General features: G+C 35.6%; 2 protein-coding genes across 5 annotated transcripts in view; one reads left to right on the top strand and one right to left on the bottom strand.

Annotated features, from left to right (window-relative positions):
* Positions 1-1,005, top strand: part of LOC121367299 (forkhead box protein D4-like) — a 36,700-nt gene extending 35,695 nt beyond the window's left edge. The window contains exon 2 of the mRNA XM_041491411.1: positions 750-1,005. Within this exon, the coding sequence (XP_041347345.1) occupies positions 750-1,005 (256 nt within the window). The remainder of the gene's footprint in view (positions 1-749) is intronic.
* A 10,256-nt stretch (positions 1,006-11,261) lies between these two features.
* LOC121367466 (forkhead box protein P1-like) overlaps positions 11,262-22,937 on the bottom strand; it is a 118,488-nt gene continuing 106,812 nt past the window's right edge. For 3 of the 4 annotated variants that reach the window (XM_041491649.1, XM_041491650.1, XM_041491648.1), the window contains exons 13-15: positions 20,073-20,193; positions 16,217-16,353; positions 11,262-15,765 (exon numbers count right to left, since the gene is read on the bottom strand). In XM_041491649.1, the coding sequence (XP_041347583.1) occupies positions 15,450-15,765; positions 16,217-16,353; positions 20,073-20,193 (574 nt within the window). In that variant the 3' untranslated portion in view covers positions 11,262-15,449. The remainder of the gene's footprint in view (positions 15,766-16,216; positions 16,354-20,072; positions 20,194-22,937) is intronic. The other variant, XM_041491651.1, reaches the window with a different exon arrangement.

The following is a 22,937-nucleotide window of genomic DNA, read 5'->3' on the forward strand; positions in this document are numbered from 1 at the left end:
CATTTCCATACAAGGAATAAATTAAATCTGATCTACAATACCAGATGTTCCCTTATTTCTTTCTATAAGAATATTAACAAACGAATAATCAAATATAGAGGTTAATAGAGTTTTATAATTTCACACAAAATAGAACATTTTTGTTATTCCAAAGTAGTTTTTCGTTTCTTTTACATCAAGCCAAACTGAAATAATTGACAAAAAACACACACACTTAAACTGCGTCTTAAAACTGACTGAACATTTGTTTAACAAATTTTTATCATTTTAATGCAAATAGGATTTTTTTAAAAGTTGAAAAACTTTATAAAGAAAATTTCATTATACTGTCTCATAAACGTTTGTTTATTTTAATAAAATTACTAACTCTGTTAAATGATTATGACTGACATACACGTAGTATGGTTAATGCGTCTCCAGCATGGATTGATCTGCCATTGGCTAGGATTGTTTATTTGTTTTGGTTTTCACACAATTATTGGTCAAATGTCTGTAAGTGGAAACAAAATTGAAATAATTTTATGTTCGATTCGTTCGTCTGGGTGGAGTTTTGTTTGTTTTTGTTGTTTTTGTTGAGTTTTCCTATTTTTTCTTTCTTTTGTTTTGTTGATAGTACTGTAGTTGTCATTAGGTGGTTTTATTTTTGGGTAGGTTTCCTGTTTGTTGTTGATATTTTTAAACCTCAATTAAATTATTTTATTTATATGTCTCTTTACTAGATTAACTAATATGATTTATCTCAATCACAGTACCGCCCCATGTCACTTTGCTCCACCCTCACGACTTCACTCAGTGATAAGCGCCGCCTTCCTCAACTCGAGTCCGCTGGTCGACTTGTCGGTATTTTCTCACGGCGCGCGCGGGTTACGGAGGAATCTACTAGGAAGAGACCACGCCGGGACGAGATTGCTCGCCGAACAGTCGGCCTCTCCGAGCAGCTTGTCACGACGTCTCGGTCTGGATCAACTTTTATCTCCTACTCTCTCATCTGTCGACGACAACTAGTGAACTACAGTAGGCTAGGTCTACCGCAGGCAAACACTTCACTGGTTTTAGACGGCGTCAAAAAAAAAAAAAAATCGAAAATGAAAATGAAAATAGTCATGTTTCAACAATCTAGAAGTAGAAATGTAGTATTAATATGGGAACGATAATTATGTATTATAAAGAGGTGTGATATAAAACAAAATGTAGGTTTCATGGTTTATAAAAGGCATATAAACCATTGTTTATGTTTTGATCTAGATGAAAAGGGAAGTTTTCTCCTCCAGTAATGTAATAGTAGATGCCAAAAAATACTATTTACTGTAGTCCATGGATATTGCACCACAAAACTTATACAAATATTTTGAAGCGCCCGAACTATTTACGCCATGGTATCTCCGGTAATTTGAATTCTTAATGGCATTAAATGCAATTTGAACTCAATTTTGAGCATCTGCGAACAAAATTAGCCATTTTAGATAAAAATTTGAGTTACTTATGTTTTCGATCTTGGGCACTAAATTGAATACCATTTGTGAATGACGGGGTCAGTTTTCATCGTAAAAGGTATATCAGAAAGCTTCACTTTCAAAGATGGACTGTCAAGGACCATGCAGTCCCCTTCATCACATAACCTAATTAGTATACTGTTTAACCCAACATGAATGTTATTGTAGCAGTAAGATCGTTATGGTGACCACATCTGTAGCTTGGTTCAAAACAATCCATGAGATTATTTTATAAAGATATTTTTCAAGTCTAAGAAATCTTCAGTTGCGTTCATAGTTCTTCCGGCCTCGTAACGAGACATTCTTTGCATATCTAGATTGGTATTCCGAGGGTCGGGGTATGCGGAGATTCCGTCCACGATGTCCACAAATTCACTTACGATCGTCATGAGACAATTGTGATTGTGATTATTTTCGCTTATCTCGTGTAATCCCTTATAGCTGATAAAGAGACTACCTTCAGTCTTTGATGTTGTTTGTGGTGAGATAATACTAAGGAACTAATAGCAGTGGAATGTACATTACTAATCAAGCGGATAAATAAATAAAAAAAAACAAGAAAAATTAACAGAGTAAACGTTGTGAAAAGCCACATTTGTGATCATTTCTATCCCCCCCCCCCCCTCAAAAAAAGGAATTTTTTAAAAATAATTTCAACTCAATTTAATTTCGACTTAACCAATGTAATGATTGCACAACAGTGACAAAATAATGCTTTTCGTAGTTACTGGTGTAGCCGAGGAGCATCTACAGCTTCCTCTTCAATCCTAGGAAATCTGTAGGGCTACAACCAGCACTCACTCATCGGGTAATGCGCTGTATACCGTTATTTATGGATGGGCATTACTAATCAATTGTAATACATTGGAAACGTCATACATGGTTTTCTTGTCATTTTCTACAATGTACAAGTTTACTCACATATCCCTGTATTCAGTCAATGGAATACGCTAAAAACAATTCCAATAGGAATTGCTATTATTCAGAAAATGAGAAAGTGTACATTGTGCAGCTGCCAGCCTGGCAGTGGGAAACTATAGCGCATGTTTATTACGGATCTCCAACGGAAGTGGCGGTCCTCCCAAGGATGAGCACCTGATAGTGGAACACGGAAGCAATCACAACTTTGCCTAACCTTTCGACTCTGCCTTGTGCAGAGGTCAGATTTTGATCAGGAGGTAAATTTTTGTCGTTCAAATGTATGTCATCTGCTGCCATATCTGTAAATTGCGCTAGCACAGATGTGGTGTGTTTTGTCGCATTCAATTCAGTAGGTTTCTTTTTTCGACTGGCATTATAATCGCCAAACCCAGCCATATCCCCGGTGTTTAGTTTAGGCCTTAGTTATAATTCCTTCCCCCTCATTTGTTAACACGATCAACTTTGTGTCAATAACAGTGCTTATTTTATTGCCCTAACTCTTATCAAGAAAACATTTTAAATCTCCCCTTCTCAGATTAATAAGCGTTTCCGAAGTTGGAAATTGATCCAACATTTTCCCTTTCACTGAAAATCTTAATGGAACAATCCCGTCCATTTTAAGGGGGTTTGCATTTTGGTACCAAATCGAATTTCAACAGCTCTATAAGGATGTGTGAAGCCACTACACCTACCACTAACCCACAACCAATAGACCATCAACAGCTGTCCTGTAAAAACATCTATTCGTAGCACTAGCAGAGATTTAATTGTTAGATATAAGATACTATGAATGGACGTCCATTTTAACGTCTTGGCGGTGTGATCTTAAGTCATCGAGTTTTAGGCTGATAAGTGTTGGGTTCCCATTTCAGTTTCAGGAACTAGTTTACACGGTTTCATTTAAACTTATTTTCGTGCTTCTATCCAATTAAGGTTCAAGCACGCTGTCCTGGGCACACACCTCAGATATCTGGTCTGTCTGTCCAGGACAGTGGGTTAGTTGTTAACTGTTAGTGATTAGTGAGAGAGAAGAGGGTGTAGTGGTCTTACACCTACTCACTGAGTCGTTAAAACTCGCTCTGGGTGGGAGCCGGTACCAGCCTGTGATGGCTTAACCACGACGCCACCGAGGCTTTATGGGGTTTTGCAGCCTGACCACTATTATAACAACTTCTCGCTCACCAACGAAATGACAACCAATCTTAAAACATCATTAACTATAATCTGAACGACAAAAGCGTTATCAAAATCAAAACTGTATCTCTGCACAAGGTAGAGTCAAAGGATGTTTTGACAAGGTCCTGACTGCTAGTGCCATTAATCAGTCAAGTGCTTCGTCTTTAGTATCAGGTACACCGTCCCATCCTCCTACAGAAATATTTTTTATAAATAATTTCAGTTTGGTTTGAGGTAAGAAAAAATGTTGTGTTTTGAAAAAGAAGAAAAAAAAAAAACCCTCACTATTTTTGTACTTGTTGTAAATTCCATAGTATAAAAAAGGTGTTGCCTGTTAGGACTATAGTAGCTCAGAAGATCAAGGTTTGAAGAGCACCCCAAATGTTTATTCCAAAGTTAACGCTACCTGTCCTGCCATAGGTGATAAACGTCTGTTGTCATACGTGGTTTCATCTGACCAGTAAATTCCTGTAATTTTATTTGACAGCCTCTGTATACCAGCTACTATTGTGCTTGAAACAAGTGTGGGGTTCTACTACAACAGAATGACACTTTTTATGCGGAACTAGGGCAGTCAAAGTGTCTTCCCCGTGTTTGAAACTAGCGTATTAACTCCCTGTTTTCTAATTTACTTTAAGATTGAAGAGCGGTACTATTTAAATCCATGTTGTACATGTTGATTGAAGTGGTCTTGGTGGTGTAGTGGTATAAGCACAAAAATTATTATAAATGAATGGTAATGTAGCGATTTTAGCCACTTACGTTACTATTGTTCGTAATGCACTTTTATTTGATACATACATCTATATCTACAGGAGGACTGCCACTCTCAAGAAGACCATGGAACTCGTACAAGTGTAACAAGACAAAGGCCATACAGTATCCCATCTTTTTTATTTGCTGGGTTTAAACCTGAGGTACATTAATGATGACAGATGATACAATGAACTGATGCACCTGTGTGCAATACACTCAGCCAGTACCCATCGGCATGTTTGTCGGCGCTTTTGCCAGTCGGTTGTCGGTTGTACAAGTTTTACCATACTTTTACCATATATACGCAAAATCGTATATATACAACAGTTTTGCCACACATTCGGTTGTTTTGCCTTATATACTACAATTTACCACCAATTTGGCAATTCTGTCATATATGCGACAGCTTTGTCATATATACGATAATTTGGCCATGTATCCAGTTTGGTAATTTTCTTAAACCGTATCATTATGTTTATGAAACATTTTATAAATATTGTTTTTAAAAATGTTCAATAAAACTTCAACGTTTTCAAAATAACAACTGATATTAGATCAACGAAAGAATGAACTTCTTGTTTAGCTCCTTTAAAAAAATCAAATAATAATAAAATGTTAATGCAAAGATGTTTCTATTATGCATACAGGTCATCATCCTTAAACTCTTTCAATACATGATGATATTAATTTGTAGGAAAGTGTGTATTAAAGATCCATAATTGATAGCATATGTGAGGTGTTAAGAGGTTGTTAAATCACCAACACTTTCAGTACAGACATGATCTTTAGTCAGTGTGCCCAAATCAATCAATAGCATGGCTGGTTACACCAATACGTGACAGTTCATCAAGGAGTAAATATGAAAAATAGTTCCTCATCATGACCATTCAGCTAAGGCGTAACGACACTTAATGTGTTACTGTTGTTCCTGGCATTGGTTCAAAAGTAAAAATATTAATCTATTCTATTATATTTTCCTTATTTTCTCAGCTTAACTATTGCTACTGGAACTGCAAATAGACCATTCAGTAACACTGCCACCACGTTTAGTATATGGACCTTGTCAGCTAGAATTTGTTCTTTATGTAATAAAATGTGTTTCCTCAATCAACTGACAAAAGCTGCCGACAAACCTGCAACAAGACAACATGCTAAATATTTTATACATTTAATAACATTTTGGTCCAGTTCTTTTAGTGATGAAAGGAACAATGAAATGAAATTGTAAAAGCTGATGCAAAACAGCAACACAAGCACAACAACAACAAACAACAACACAGGGATTATGCTTCTGGCATCAAACCACTAATAAATTAATTCAGTAGCACGGAATGGAAAAGTAACCCACACAGGTTTCTCTCTAGATGAAATCATTGTTAGCTAAAACAAGCCTAATAAAATATACACCAAACCTACTTCTTTCAAATCTATAAAAATAAACATGGTTTCATTCAACAACAAAAATGGCATAGAGAATGAAAATGCAAAAAAAAAGGTTATTATCTTAGTTGATACATGTATATCCAAATCCAAACAGTTTTAACATGGCCATATCCAATGAATGTTCAGGCATCTGGCTTGTATAATGTGTCTGGATCAGGGTACTACTCACTGTTTAGCAAAACAAGTCGAAGGCATAGAAAATTAAGATGAAGCTATAAAAGAAGTTGTAACACAAGAGTCAAATGTTTTAACATTATTCATCTTTAACTTAATTGTGTTGCCCTGCTCTTTTTATTATTTTGTTTCCATTAAACTCTAGCAACTCTGCAATATCGCAGTGCAAGACCTACAAGGACATAATGTTGCTGAAGAGAGCTTTGTCAACAAGGTGCAGGAAATACACAGAAAAAAACCCTGCTCAAATGATTATCTTGGCTAGTATAAACATTTCAAATTCTGAATCTAAATCTTTCCAAATTATTTCTATTTTGACTTATCCCAATATTAGTATGGATCTAATAACCATTATATATTGTAAAGATGGCAGGTATTACATTTTGAGTTAATAATTTTCACAAATATACAAACCACTCTTGACTCACTGGGTATTAAAGGTGGAGTTATGTTTTCAAACACAGTAAATGATGATGAAAAGAAATTTTAATGGACATTCATCAGAATCTGGTGGTGGGGAGAGGCGTCAACATTATGGTTTGTATACTTGAGAAAATGATGAGTAGTCATAACCTTTAGGAACAGAAGTACTATAAAAACGTTTATGTTCTGCCTACTATTCATTATCATTCTAACCAACTCTAAATACAATAACAATATTTTTAAGCTAGCCAATCAATGACTGAAGAAGCTATCTGCACACTGTGCAATTTTTGAAAACCTATACAATTTTCATGAAATTTAAAAAAATTAAATTGCAGATTTATTTACTATGAAGTTTGCTGTATCAAGTTATAATAACTTTTAACCAAAAAAAATTCGATACGTTCTTCTTAACAATAATAAAAACATTTTTATAAATATATGCATGTACGCAATAAATATGTTACAATAAGTTATTTTCATTTAAAATGTTTAATCTTGATAACATTACAATGGCATGTGACACTACCAAACTGTTAATAAAATACTGATATATACAACTGCTATATTATTTTACAGTTTAAGTTTATCATTAACAAATGTTTTGTTTGTTAGTTTCTAAAATGTTCAGTAATCTAAGAAAATATTGGGGGGAGAGACTTGCACTCTCTCAATTTAGATTTAAAATTCATATACCTTTCAATTTATTAATATAAAATCAGTTAATCCCCCCCCCCCCCAAACCCCCCCCCGCAAACATGGTACATACACCCCTTCGATTGTTACAGATTGCTGAATAGTCCTGATATTGAAAATTATTTTTATAACATGATTTTCACCTGCCTTAGTGTACGGCCATATACCTTGTCTTTGATATAGGACTGATCCATTACAGAGTTAAAAATTAAACATTATTCATTGAAATTTTAACTATTAGAACTATACCAGAAAATATGAAACATACTTTTGGCAACTGTCTTCAACATAAAATTTCAGCTCAAAGCTATGAAATTAAATTCAATTAAAAGAGAAGGATGCAATCGTTTTGTGCACTGTTATTAATCAACCACAACAAAATTCTATCCTGATATGTATACATGGAGATCTAACCATTGGTGTCAGCAAATCTCTATTAAGTCATGTCAGTGTAAAGCTAAATTAGCAAGGTTGACAATCACAATTAACTGTGAGCTGTGAACTGAACACATGGACAGAATCAGCTTTCAGGGGATACTAAAATCCAGTATTCAGAAAAAATATTCAAGATATTCGTCTGTAATTATTGCTAAGTTATTAGGTGAGAAAGCTTGACAAGATTTGGAAGATTTTCATCTGCAATTGTTGCTGAGTTATTAGGTAAGAAAGCTTGACAATAACTGGAAATCATGGTAATATTTTGACATTGCATACCAGTACAGCAGTTAATATTATTTTTAACTATTTAATGCCCTGGGTTAAATTTCAGATCTTTACAAACTGGTTTAAATGATCAAAACTACATAATTTTCAAAAATATTCTATTAGTAAAATTATTATTAAATGAGAACATTATTTTTTTTAAAAACATTATGGAAAATTCTTAACCCTACATTACAGATCAGTCTTTTGAGGATTTTTGTATACATGTACTTCTTTTTAACAGAACTTTTTGTACATATTCAGCCAGGTAGCCAGTTGAAAGGAAATGCAAATTTTGTTTAAAAAAAGCTTGTATGATGATAGATGACTGAAATGAAACACCGGCTGAGATTCATGGACTAAACAATCAACAGAAATTAAAAATATTAAACAAATTCACCAGTTGATCATGATGGGATGAAACCATGAGGTAATTCTATGTAACATCTGGAACTTGTTAGTGCATATGAAGGCTTTTAAACAGTAAACATTCTAAATGGGCGGTCCCGAGTTTGTGACCATTAAAACAGACTACAAACATTAATATACATGGGTAAAAAACATTTACAAAATAGTTCAAAATATAAAGTATTTTATCAATGAATACATATGGGATTCTCTTTGACCCAGTTATTGCAAATTTGGTTTGGTGGTTGGAAGAATCATATACAAAATTATTGTAGGCAAAAGATCCATATTGAGGTACTACATGTTTTAGGAAATCCTTTGAAAGAACCAATATTCACGTTGTAAGCAGGAAAATATAAGCATATTGCTGGTTTATTCACAGCTTCTAGAATTTTTATAAAATCCACTTGCCATGGGATCAGTGATTTTAAAAATTTACTAGCCACGATTAAAAATTCACTATCCCTACTTTACTTGAAGTTAATACAGTTTTACTAAATAATAGTAATAATAAGATATGTCACCTCAAGAGCTTAAAAACACTAACATTGGGGATTTTGGGTGGGAGCAGGATATTCATATTTACAAAATAAACTTAACTGCAACATTTGACTGTTTTTTTCCACTAGCCCTCGGGCATGGCAATATTAATTATTTACTAGCCCAAAATTGAATATCACCAGCCATGGGAGTGGGGCTACCATAATCTAGAAGCCCTGGTTTATTTAAAAAAAGCAATATTGGCCCCAAAACATTACAATGGCTACAAACTCGGGGCAGTGTCTTTGTGATGTCTATGAGAGTGGGACAAAGTTCTGTCGGATAAATCAAAAGATGACTCAATTTTCAAATGCTGGGCCCATATTTTCAAAGCTATCTTAGCACTACGATATTGTCACTACAGCACACACCATAGCCTACAATTGTTTTATGATATTGTAGCTCTAAGACAGATTCGTAAATCTGTAGCCAGGTTTTACACAGGAGTTTGTGCCTCAGTTTATTGTCAATCTACAGGGATGTCATTTTTGAGTTTATCTCATTTCAACAATTTACCAAAAAATAATAGTAATTAAAAATAATTAAAATAATAAAAATATTTTTAAATTTCACAAAGCAGATTTTAAATGCTTAAAAAGTTACCTTTATTTTAAAATATTATTTCAGTTTTATTGTTAGATGGGCATCACATCTAATATGATACATTTAGAGTATGGTCAAACCATCTGGTCTGTCTTTTCTTTAAAATAATGAATGAATGAGAATGTTATTAACATCCTCACTTAAAAACAAAAAAATCAGAACATTTTGCAGTCTTGAAACAGGGTTTAGTATGTGTTTTTCAGAGAAAGGATAGAACCAGTTGTCAGATATTGCTTATATCAAGAATTCCAAACAGATTCATCTCTGGTAGAAGATGACCAATATGTTTTTAGGTGTCCAAGTCTGTTTAGTATAGATGAGAATGTCCCATCCCCAAAAATTCTGAAAACTACAGCGGCGTATTTAGAAAATTGTTAAAGGACATAATGTTTAGGAGTTTAAAAATAATAATGCAAGGCAGTCAAGAAGTGTAAAAATCTGGAATTGCGGATAAATCTGGAGGATACTCATCTCTGGTTTAGACAGAACCTGTTTGACCAACTCCCAAAGACATCTTGCTGTACACAATAATTTGTCATGATCCAAACCTAACAGTACAGTTTAATATGAAGAACATGAAGAAACATCGATGGAAGGTTTAAAATGCACCACACAACCAACAGCTCTGCCATTCTAGATCCCAACAATAACTAAATACACATTCACTTGTGACCAGTTACCATGGCAACGGCTGAACATACATGTATGGCATCAGCTATGTTTGATTCAACACTACAGAGAAAAAACCCACACACAATTTCTCTTGCATGTATAAATAGGTTCTATGATACAGACAAGAATCATCAGCTACACACATCTCACAGTCTAGTTCACCGATTTGTTGCCACATACTAAAAAATAACAGACAAAGTTATGTACATAAATTACAAGGAATTAAGATAAAATAGTTGATTATGCTCCATTAGTTCCTGAAGGGTTTTCACCACAACGCTTTGAACATTATAAGACAACTATAATCCAAGGAAGACATTTTTTGATTAAAACCACCAACACACTCATACAATTTCCAGAGCAAACATCTTCAGATTCAGTATATTTTTCACATGCATGTAATGGTCGGCAACACCTGTTGGGACATAAGAGTTGGAGACAAAAACCAAAAACAAAACTTTAGCCATCATATTGACGTCAACTCTAAAAGCATCAAAAAATACTGGCTAAGAACATTAATTTAATGTTTTAGACCAAGACTAATTGAGGATTAGAACAGTAGGGCCATTTGGCACAAAGCTAAAACTCAAGACATGTCTTCAAATTTATATTTTTGCTAATCGTATGGCATCTGTTCATAGAACTTGTCAACAACTAAAAGCTAAAAATTACGTTGTCCTAACTGAACCTCAGAAGGTTAACAATAATATGCTTTTATTTGCAAATGTTTTTATTTATATGTTCAAGCCCTCGCAATAAAAATAGATACTTGTTAATCAAGTAAAAAGGTCATTTGCAACATGGAGGGCTACGATTTGTTTTTAATGGTTACACTAACAAATGTATGTAGGTCACACATTGTATCTGCAATTTTACCTAAAACATATTTGACAATATTTGGCACTTTTACCATATTCTCGAGTTGTGTCATGCACTTGATACTTTGTTGCAACAAAGTAACTATACATTTTGCACATATTTCCCCTATATTTGGACGAGGGGACAGATGGTAAAGTTAGACGGTAACACTTGTTCTAGTTACTACATCCTACTACATGCATGTCACCGTGTTGAAGATGTTTGTGCTGCTATCATGACTATAACCAAACCACATCACCGTGGTGAGAGGAGAGAGCCACAGGTTTTCACTTGATCAACAATGGCTGGTGATTATTGATGCAGGGTGATCATAACAACAGGTTCTTGGGTACACTACCAACAGATCACATTGGAAAAATAGTCAAGGTTAGTAACTCCCAACAGAATTTTTATTCTTAACATAGATATTCTGCAGTGTGCATGTTAAACAGAACGTTTCAGTTTAGACCTGGTAACACTTGAGCTGTATACTTAAAACGTCTGTGTAATTCCCCACACTATTTCATGCAAACTGCTAAAAGAAATGGTTCAAAGGTTTTTGGCACCAAATGTATAAAGTCTAATGCACATATGATTGAGTTAGTGTTTTGATATTGTGGGAGTATTTAGATAGTGGTATATGTTTTGTATTTGTACTGTTAATGATCCTTGAAACTTAGATTGTGAGTTTTACTTCCTCCATGAACACGGCACCAGAAGCAGGTTATCTCTTTCACTCCAAAGACTTTTTCTCTAAATTGTTTGATATGTAATTCACAACTCCATGTAACAGAAAACAATCTGTAATATTGTTTACTGATGTATAAATGTAAATTTAGCTATAAGAAGAAAACTCCCACTTTCCTTTCTTTTACTGATGGAGATGTTGTAATATTGCTTTATAAAATCAGTACAAAAAATATCACCTCAAATATAAAGGTTTCAAAATATAAAACTGCAGAATTATTCCTGCCAATAAAACTGGAACATAAAACTGATATATTTCCTTCAAGTTCACAATAAGGAAGCATGGATGGGGGGAGATTAGGGGGGGGGATTGTTTTAGTATTTACAATTCGATTTTTATTTTGAAACCTTTTATTTGTCTTTTCGAACCATAGGTTTACCATATCAATACTAAATCAAACTGTTTAACAATGAAAACTGCAATATCGTAAAAACATTTAACTTGGCGTACATCGCTAACAAAGCTGTAGGTTACTTTTCTCATAATTCAGTTGGAATTGCATTAACCATTAAAGAAGAAAAACATCTCACTAACAATAATTACCCTTTCAGGGTATGCTCAAGAAAGCAATAAGTTAAATGAAAAGTAACCATTCCATTACACCACGTGTTGACGTATAGGTCAACTACAGAGAAACATGTATTGCTCTCAAACAATAGTATTTTGTAATGAAAAAGCTCCATTTTATGGATTTACATGTAAAACAAGTTTTCAATTCATTTTGATTTTTGCAAAAACAAATATGAACACAATAGGCCTTTCCTGTATTAGAAAGCAACATGATGCATCTATTTTTATTAAATTTAAAAAACGTATGTACTATATTCCAGCTAGTTATCCGAGAAATGATCACAAAGTAATTTTAAACAAGTAATTTTTCAGTGTTATACAGCAATATTAAAAACACTTTTCTGTTTACATTTTCACAGGAGTACGGTATTTTAATCTTTAATCTTAAAAATAAAATCAACTGTTTAGGTCTGTTTCTGAGCTTGTTTCCAGTTTAAGCTATTAAAATAAGTAAAAGTTAAAACTAATATGCTTGTTCAAAGAACTTGAGTATGGAAATATCAGTGTTGTTTTCAATATGGAATGTTTCTGTGTATATTTCATACCGATATTTATAAAATCTTATTGCAGTTTTAAATTAACATATAAAATTTGTCAAATTTAATTTAATTGCTTACATACCTTGAAATACCTTTTCCTCCCCAGTTAGTTCTTATACTATATAGTAAGATTCACATTTAGGGCGGGGTTTATATTTGCTTTAATTAGTTAATTATTTGTTGACCATGAGCAAGGTTTGACCAATATGGATGCATGATTTTGCTAAGAAGAATACAAACATCTTAGTCAAAGAAAAAAAGGTTGAACAAAGATCATCAGACTCTTCATATTTGGCCTTAGCAATCGAATAAATCATTGACTTCCATATTTGTGGACACCAACAAAGAAAAAGCTAAAAGACAAGCTGCCATAACTTACTAGTTGGCAGCTTCTTGTAGCTCACCATGTATTTTATAACTGTGCCATATTTAACAAAATAACTGGTTGGAAAATAGCATACACCTTTCTTTTGGAATAAAAAAATCAATCCTTTTCAGTATATAGGAGTAAAGACTTAGCATATGTTAACATTCTTGCTAAAAATATCCAAGCTTCTTGGTTTGCAAGCACTGTCAGCAAATGAAACAATATAATTCTTTGATGATACAAAATGCATTTTATAGTTGTCTTCAAAAACACGGGAATGGTCACAAACTACCTTGTCAAATGCTAAATAATATAATTTGTTATCTGTACACATAATAAATATTTCTTCGAGACACTGGGTCACTACAGATCCCCTAAGAGGACATATTAAAAACAAGTATTCCTTGCTCATGCATAAGCAAATCATCATCATGAATTATTTAACCCATGTGCGCATACAATTCATTCATGAGCAATGTGTTCTGAATGTTTCGGACAAAGAGAGACTCTTTTTTATAGTACACAGCTCTTTGGCCTACATAACCAGGTCAAAACATTTTATTTTATAGAGTAACTATAATAGCTGGTGAAAATGGGCCTGCATGAACATGCATAATTAAATTGTGTTTAGAACATGGATAGATAAATAATGCTCAGAACATGGACAATTCAATCATGCTGAGAAAATATATAAGTAAATCATGCCCTAATTATGAATAATAAAATTGTATCCAGAACATGGATAATTAAATTATGAACACTGACTGTTGACTTGCTAAATATTTAATTTAAACAAACAAGTAGAATACTCCAAACTAGTTCAACTATATGTTATGTCAACTAACGAAAAAACAGTGATGACGAATTTCTGTCTAGAGTGACTTGTTTTCAGTAGTCAGTATACACAGCTTAATTATTCATGCACAATAATCTATGACTATAAAGGAGTAATTAATTTGTACACATTTCCTTCTTCCTTCTTTTTTTTATCCTAGCATGTACCCTTAGGGGATTCATAGATTTCTACAAAAGCAGTAAAAATTATTAAATGGGACATTGTGTTAGCACACTGTCTGTCAAAATATTAAAATTTGCTTTTAACTCTGAGATCAAAAATATTGTGCCCATTTGGTAAAACAATTTATTGCACACATCTCACTGCAATATTGTAATTATAGCTAGGTAGAATACACACACACGCACACACAAAAAACCGCAGGTGCATACAAGGTCTTCAACTACTATAAGTACATATTTATAGGTTTTTTACATCAAGAAAAACCTTTTGTCATCAACTTTGTTTCAGCACCTTGCACTAGTACACTAAAAACAATTACACTAATTTTGATTTGTTTTTTTTTAGCATTCATCTGTTATAAAATTTCTATTATACATTATTGAACGGTCAAGCATACAAAATGAGACACACCACCGAGATCGTAAAAAAGACCCCTCCACAAAATAACGGGTCCCTGGATTTGCCATTAAAATAACAAATCTATAGTCCAGAGTTTCAAAGGTTATTTGGTTTCATCCTTCCTAACCATTCCTGATTATTTTCATATGTTTATATATTTATAACAAAACATCAGAGAACTGTGTCTGGACAAAAGTAAAACATTTCATAATAATAATAGCACAATTAAAGTCTTGTACCAAAAACTTTTTACAAGTCTTTCATTCATTCTAACGCAAATACACAAACAACATGGCACCTGGAATTGTTCCCATGATGCACTAGTATAAACGAGACAGACTCTCTATAGCACACTAACACTCATGAAGTTTGTGGCCCCATGCATAAGTCATAGAATGAATTCTAAATCATTTCTTGTGAATGTAAACAACGTCTTGGCATCCAAAATTCAAAAAGTCTTGAATAAAATAAAGCTATTTTTCACTGTTCTGGAGGAACAAAATCTTCATAAATATGTCTGAACAACATATCCAGTGAGAATCTGCAAAATGCCATAAAACTGTAAAATAGTTTTCATTGTGTCAGTTATGAAACAGCAGAAAAACAGTTCTCCTTCCCCCACAACCTAACATCACGATCAATTATGCCCCTTTCTGATATTGTGACACACAAATTCTGAAATGTTAAATCGTTTTTACCAATCAATTTTTGAAACGATTAACAAAATGTTCCTGGTTATAAAAACACAACCACATGACCAGAGTTGCAGTTGAGAGATTTTTGCACCACTGCATGGCCGGTTGAGGAAAAAGTAACGGAATATATTCGTTTAACAACACCTTAGCTCATTTTAAACCTACGGCTAAGAGGTCTTTAACACAGCTATTTGAACACCTGGTCGAGAGATAGAGAGCGGAAACACGCTGCTGTCGCTGGCTGAGATTCAGACTCCACTGGAATGTGCTGCCACGGCAACCATGGCTGCCTCCTGCTGCATCTGCTGAAGGGCGAGTAACTCCTGCTCCTCCGCCTCCAGCAGCTCACTGGTTGTCTCCTCGATGCCCCGATCATGACCCTGGTCATGGCCAGAGTCATTCACCTGCTCCTCAGTGATCATGTCGCTTGCTTCGTCCGCCATAGTTTCCTCGTCGTCATCGTCGTGCATCATCCCGTCAACATCGTCGGGGTCCTCGTGTTCCAGGTATTCAACATGGTCCTCTAGTTCTGGTTCTTGTTTCACCGCCATCATGTCTTCCTCTCTGATACACAAACACAAATAATATCAGCTCACATTACATTTTCAGTGACACACGTATATTGTAGCTTATGTTTTAAAACAGAAAGAAAGGAATGTTCGTGCAATGTCACCTGAGATTATAGCTAAATCAGTGGTTATTTTTTTATTAATTATACTGCCATTGTATACAAAAATAGAAAAGAAACCAGTTATTATATAAACTGACCATAGTAACATTTTAGAATTTGGAACTATGGTAGACCATAACATGAAAAGTGAACTATGTTGTGAAACCCTAATTATTTCAAAATCTGTGCTATGACCATGAAGTAATACTTCTGAGATAAAAATGTCTTTACCTACATGTACTTGAAGTAAAGCAGCCATCTTGACAATGAAGTTAAAACTTCACAAATAAAAACACTGGTGTTTGGAACTATGAAGTCAAATTTCAGAAATAAAAGGATCAATACCTATTGCAAGTAGGGAAGCCATCTTGACTGTTGCTATGACTTTTCATAGACAGGTCTTCCGCACTCTCCTGGTCCCCAAGATGGGCACTTAGCAGGGCCAAACTGTTCTCTCCCAGAGGGTGGTCACCTAGAGCCGCCTGTTGGCAACAAAACAAAGCCATTCTCAACACAGAGATCATCGCATGAAGATGGTTATAGACAGTGAGTGACAATAAAAACATGTTATATTTCAAATTACGAGCAGAAGATTCACGAGCATCTTTAAAGGTGTGAGCAAAGGTGGATCCAGTGATAAATGACAGATTCAGACATTTTGGACTGATTTACGAAGCCCGTTTTTCTTAAATCCATTGTAACTGTATGTAGTTACATCTTCGTTATTTCAAGAACATCTAAGTTAATTTATTCCACACCTGTGAGTAAACGTATTAACAGAACTTTGTAAAGACTTCTATTCTGAAACAAGTTCAACTTGTATTATGCACGGTTCTGGATAATATTTATCATATTGATCATTTTACATATTGCAATTGTTGAAAGTAAAATTGGCCAATTTAAAAATAAACTTGGCCAATTTATACGTAAACGTGAACTGGCAATAAAATTTGGTACATGTATTACTACTTTCTAAGATAAATGTACCTTAATATTACATTACAGTAACAATGTCAAGTCAATTTAATTAGAATGTTTACAATTTTACTTCAATATTCAATGTTCAATTCAACTTATATGTCATGCACAATCACTGACCAGTGTGAATACACTGATGAGTGTTTTAGACTATAATGGAATTGGCTACTACAAGCATCTTATTTAAGAACCATCTGCATACAAAATGTACACACCACTGGTCAAAGCATGAATGAGTACATTTAGAATAAAAGTGATTTCTGTAGATACATATAGCAGTATAGAAAATAGCATCTGACCAGGCCAAAATCATCAAAGTACCGCAAAACTTTAAACAGAGGATAAAATACTGCCATGCCTAAAATACAAATTACCTGGCACTTAGAATGTTCACTAGAATGTTTGAAAAGGAACAGAAATGTCTGACACCCAAATCTATGGATAGTAGGTATCTAACATGGTAATGCAAACACTTGGCTAGCAAATTTCTTTGTGATGGAGGGACGAAACCACCAAACTACTAATAGAGGAAAGGAGTAGTCTGACAACACCTCAGCACATTGTAAACTCCAGCTGTATGGTTACTGTGACACTTGGTCTGACAACACCTCAGCACATTGTAAACTCCAGCTGTATGGTTACTGTGACACTTGGTCACGGGAGAAAGAATGAACCTACTGTCACCATGTACATTACATGCACTATGGTATCTTTTATATTCCTGGGCTCCAATTTAATGGCGGCCATGCGGCAAATTGTCACAGTGCCCTAGCCATATGCCCCAATGACCTGGAAATTATTTGCTAATTGGCCATCATACTCAATCACGATCAGTCTAAGTCAAATGGCCTTGCCCTCTAATTTGCCAAATTCGAGTCCTGGCCTGGTGCTTATAAAACATTTAGAATCTAGACTCTAGACTCTGAGTCTGAGACACCAATGTCATGACAACGCCATACAAATTGTATGCACCTGACATCATTAGAGATTGAGTCTGAACTCTAAGGGCCGATTTCATATGTCTAGGTTATCGGTGGGTTTTGGAAACATATGGTTTAAACCTAGGTTAAACCCTGGGTCATGTTTACTGTGCATTTCACATGTCTGGTTTTCAGTAATCCTAGTTTAACACTGGGTTACAGTTGTATTGCTTGTTTAAACCTACCCTTGAGGTGGTTTTTCGCTGGGTTTGCTCAAAGTAACTTTTCTTCATGGATAATTTCAGCAGCAAAATCGTGTTTTACGTCAGTATTGCAGAGCCATGAAATGTGAACGTATTTTAGAGATCATTTTAAGCCACTACAGAAACAGTGGCGTAGCCGGGGGTGGGGGGTGGGTGTGTGTGTGTGTGCGCCCCCACCCCCCAATCCCAGCAAAATTAGGGGTGATCAGTGGTTTACTCAATATCATTGTTTATTTGGTTGCCAGGTTCGAACCCCCTCCCCCTTTAGACAAGATGCCCTTTTGCCTAGTTTTTTTAGCACAACTGTATAATTAGATCCACCCCTTCACCATGTTCGTGGTGAATAAACAACAAAGCGCCTGATATATATAGAGGATACCGGTAATAAACGAGATACCAGTTATTATCAAAATTATGTCCCGAATCAAATCATTTTTGGTTATCGCGAGCTTTAGCGAGTGACAAATGAAAAGTATTTCACTCGGGATATACATTGATAATAACTGGTATTGAGTTTGTTATTCTATTTATTACCCCAGCTATGTTTTCTCTAAACACCTTTATGTACATGTAGGCTATAGAAACATTGTAAACCACTTTACACACTGTTCTGGGTATTGCTATAACTTTGCATTTTAACCATGTTCACAGATAATTTTAAAAAACAAAAGTTATCGTTATTCTGCTAAAAATATAAATAATGATTTGTGTTCAAATGACATTTTGTTATAAATTTAATATTAAAACAGTCGTGAACACAAACTCATTAAAGTACATGACGTCATTTTGTGTGTTTGCCAAATCGCAATGATGTTATATCTAGAACCGACAAAATCATTGGTTTGTAAGCGTCAAATCATTCAGTAATATTGTACGTCACATTTTCTCTGTTATGAGTGGTCACTGGGGGTAATAAATATAGTTATTTATTAAATTAGTAAAAATAAACATTTTCTTCATGGTGTATGAACTGCACGAAAACAGGAAGTACTAGTAATGAAAGTTGATCGGTTACCACCGGTATCAAAGCAATAAACGTCTATCATAGACTGCAGTCTTATAATGACATACTTTCGTGTTTGTCTCGTCTTAATAATGGGGGAACAAGGCGGTACAGGCCCCCAGTTTTGAAAATTTTACCATACGTTATCTCGGTGCCCTCAGGCGTACGCATCCCATCTTTTGTTTTTTAATATTATGTTAGAATTAAATGGAAATGCCAATAACAAAATGTTTATTCATATTTGCATTATTACCAACAGTTATGTAGGGTTCTGTAAGCATTTTTGCATTATTACCAACAGCTATGTAGGGTTCTGTAAGCATTTGACGTGGATTATAACTAATATTCTGAGTAAAATGATGGAAATACATGTTGAAATGTTTTCAGGCCAGCTCATTTTCCCAAATATGTCCATAATTTTTGACACAATTGCTCCACATTTGGGGGGGGGGGGGGGGGGGGGGAAGAGGTGGTAGCTAATCCTCCATAATTGAACGTGAATGCTAATAATATACCGGTAACAAGTTTCAACTACAAAGTAATGAAGTGTAAGCTATTCCTCGCTTATGTACCTTTCCAAATCTGCTGGTAACCCATGTAAAAAGCGTGGTTTTGTAAACACGGGTAAAACACACACATGTGAAATGCACCACGGGTGTATGTCTTGGTCAGGTTTTTCAGCGTTTTACGTAAACCAGTGTTAAAGCTAGGTTTTGATATAACCCGGTGTTTCGAAACCCAGACATATGAAATCGACCCCAACAGTTTTATAAGCACAGGCCCAGATATTCACTTTGAAGTACATAGTTAGGACTGGTTGGGACAGCGGGGAACCAAAGTCTATCATATCTCATGTGAATGCTCTACCACTGAGCTACATCTCAGCCCAAACTACTAAGCAAAGACAACAATAAAATATGTTTCACAACCACCGACTTGTTTATAATAATAATATGACCATCCACCACAACTGCTGAATAAGCGAGAGCTACTGTTTCTAGTCTAGGCGTGCGGATAGCGAGCGTGACTGACGGTACCTCGACTGCGCGGGAGATGTCACCCAGTGGACTGTTTAACTGTTGTAAACATACCCTTAGACTGGCGTTCAGCGTCTCGTTGTATGAGGACGGGTCCGACATAGACGGACTCTTCATACTCCTACGGGAAGAGAAAAAAAGAAAAAAAACTCATCAGATACACGATCGAGTACAGGAAGAGAAAAACAGAACAGAACTCATCAGATACACCATCAAGAGTACATAGAACATTACTATAATGAAAAGGTAACAGATTTATTAGTAAAATACAAGAAATGTGAATGTCAACTGACAAATTAAATAAAACTGTCTTAAAAATGGTATTTGTATAACATAAAATTCATGATAACATAAGATTAGTGAATTGGCAGATACACTGAGGGACTATTAATATGGTGGACAGACCAGACACTACTAAATCTGTTTCTGGATTTAACATGGTGGATAGAGTGCTTGGCCTGGTTTATAATGTGTTATTGTGTATGAAAATTGAAATCGGTGGTTATGGTTTAGTATGTTTAATATTTGAAGTAAAACCCCAAACACACTTTGGGATTATTTAAGAGATACCAGTACAAAAGAATGTAAATTGTTTTTATATTAGAACATATTTTTGTAGATGATATCTGGATTCATTTAAAATCTGATTTTGAAATATTTTTTAACAAGTCTAAAAAAAGTGCATAATTTTTTTTTTTTTATGTAGTTCCAAGGAAAAGTATTTCTAATCACAATTTTGAAAACAATATGTTCTCTGTGTTCATTATAGTTTATGCCGCTATGGTGATATGATTTGCCGTTTTGCAGTAGAATAGGGGAAATAAAGCTAACTTATTTTTTGGTTCCAGTAGTTAGTCAACAGCTAATTGTTAATATTGTCCACTAGATATATATACTCTTCAAACAAAAGAAACGCAAAAGGGTACAAATGGGTTATAACTACGATTTTATGTTTCCTACCGGTTCATGCTTTGTGAATATAAGGTCATTGCATGTCCCAAACACATTACCACGGTTACATTCGATAAAACGCAGCTACTGTACAATAAAGTTCCAAAATGTGAATATTCGCAAAAACGCAGCCACGTGCAAACCATGTCACCACTGCACGTGCGTTGTCTGCACGTGCAACATGAACACCGACAGTATAAAAGTGCAGGGTGTTCGCTTGCCTGGCCTCTGTATCTGGCCGACAGTTGACAATCCAGGACATGCCACGTCTCAGTGAACCGCAGAGAAACAATGCCATCGGCCTACTAGACGCAGGCGAATCCAGAACGGCCGTTGCCAGGGCATTCCATGTGTCCCCAAGCACCATCTCCAGACTGTGGGACCGTTACCAGCAACATGGATCAACACGTGACCTCCCTAGATCCGGTCGACCATGGGTCACTACCCCCGGGCAGGACCGCTACATCCGGGTACGCCACCTTCGGGAACGATTGACTACTGCCACCTCCACAGCCACAGCAATACCAGGTTTGCGCAGGATATCCGACCAGACCGTACGGAACCGCCTACGTGAGGTAGGAATTCGTGCCAGACGTCCAGTTCGAGGTGTCATCTTAACACCACAACACCGTCGACTCCGACTGCAGTGGTGCCAGATTCATCGACAATGGCCTCAACTGCGATGGAGACAGGTGTGGTTCAGTGACGAGTCCCGATTTCTGCTCCGACGTCATGATGGAAGATGTCGCGTGTATAGGCGTCGTGGTGAACGTTATGAGGCAAACTGCGTGCAGGAAGTGGACAGATTCGGCGGGGGTAGTGTCATGGTGTGGGCAGCCATCTCACACACTGGCAGAACTGACCTGGTCCACGTGCAGGGCAACCTGAATGCACAGGGATACATTGACCAGATCCTCCGGCCACACATCGTTCCAGTTATGGCCAACGCCAACACAGTGTTCCAACATGACAACGCCAGGCCTCACACAGCACGTCTCACAACGGCTTTCCTACAGAACAACAACATTAATGTCCTTCCTTGGCCATCGACATCACCGGATTTGAACCCAATTGAGCATCTATGGGACGAGTTGGACCGACGCCTCCGACAGCGACAACCACAGCCCCAGACCCTGCCCGAGCTGGCAGCAGCCTTGCAGGCCGAGTGGGCCACCATCCCCCGGGACGTCATCCGCACTCTGGTTGCTTCAATGGGCAGGCGGTGCCAGGCAGTTGTTAACACACGCGGAGGCCACACACGGTATTGACTCCAGATGACCTTGACCTTGGTGGTGTGTCCTATCACTTACTCACAATGGACTAGAGTGAATTGTGAACAATCCTGCAACATTTGGTAATTATCGGACTCACCATTCAATAATTAAATCAATTCTCCAAATGTTACGACAATGTGGTTTTGCGTTTCTTTTGAAGAGTATATATATCGTAAAACTTCATCACAATATTTTGCAACAACCACCAAATGAACAATGTTGTTAAAATATTAATTTCTCAGATCTTTCTGTCAAACGAAAGAACATTATTTCATAAGAATTACAAAAATTTATATATTTACTAAAACATTTTTAATCAGTCAAAAAATAATTTGTGAGTATTTAATAAATATTTTTAAAAAACAAAACAGGCGATAAGTGCCCCTACTACATGTAGGTGGTTATGTGTTAGAAATCTTTTAAAATTGGACACTGCATTTCACATACTTTGACAAATTTCAAACAGCTGTTCACTTCCTGGGAGTGGAAGAGGAGCTACCTACATGTATGTTACCTAGCTATGTTCCCACAGACAGAACACAATAGTTAATGGTTATATCAAATGAAACTAACATTTCTGATGCATCTTATTTTATGCCATTAGACGCTGTACATGTATAGTTTCAAAACTGATGGATGA

Source organism: Gigantopelta aegis, chromosome 3 (genome assembly GCF_016097555.1).
Source record: "Gigantopelta aegis isolate Gae_Host chromosome 3, Gae_host_genome, whole genome shotgun sequence".
Classification (NCBI taxonomy): domain Eukaryota; kingdom Metazoa; phylum Mollusca; class Gastropoda; order Neomphalida; family Peltospiridae; genus Gigantopelta; species Gigantopelta aegis.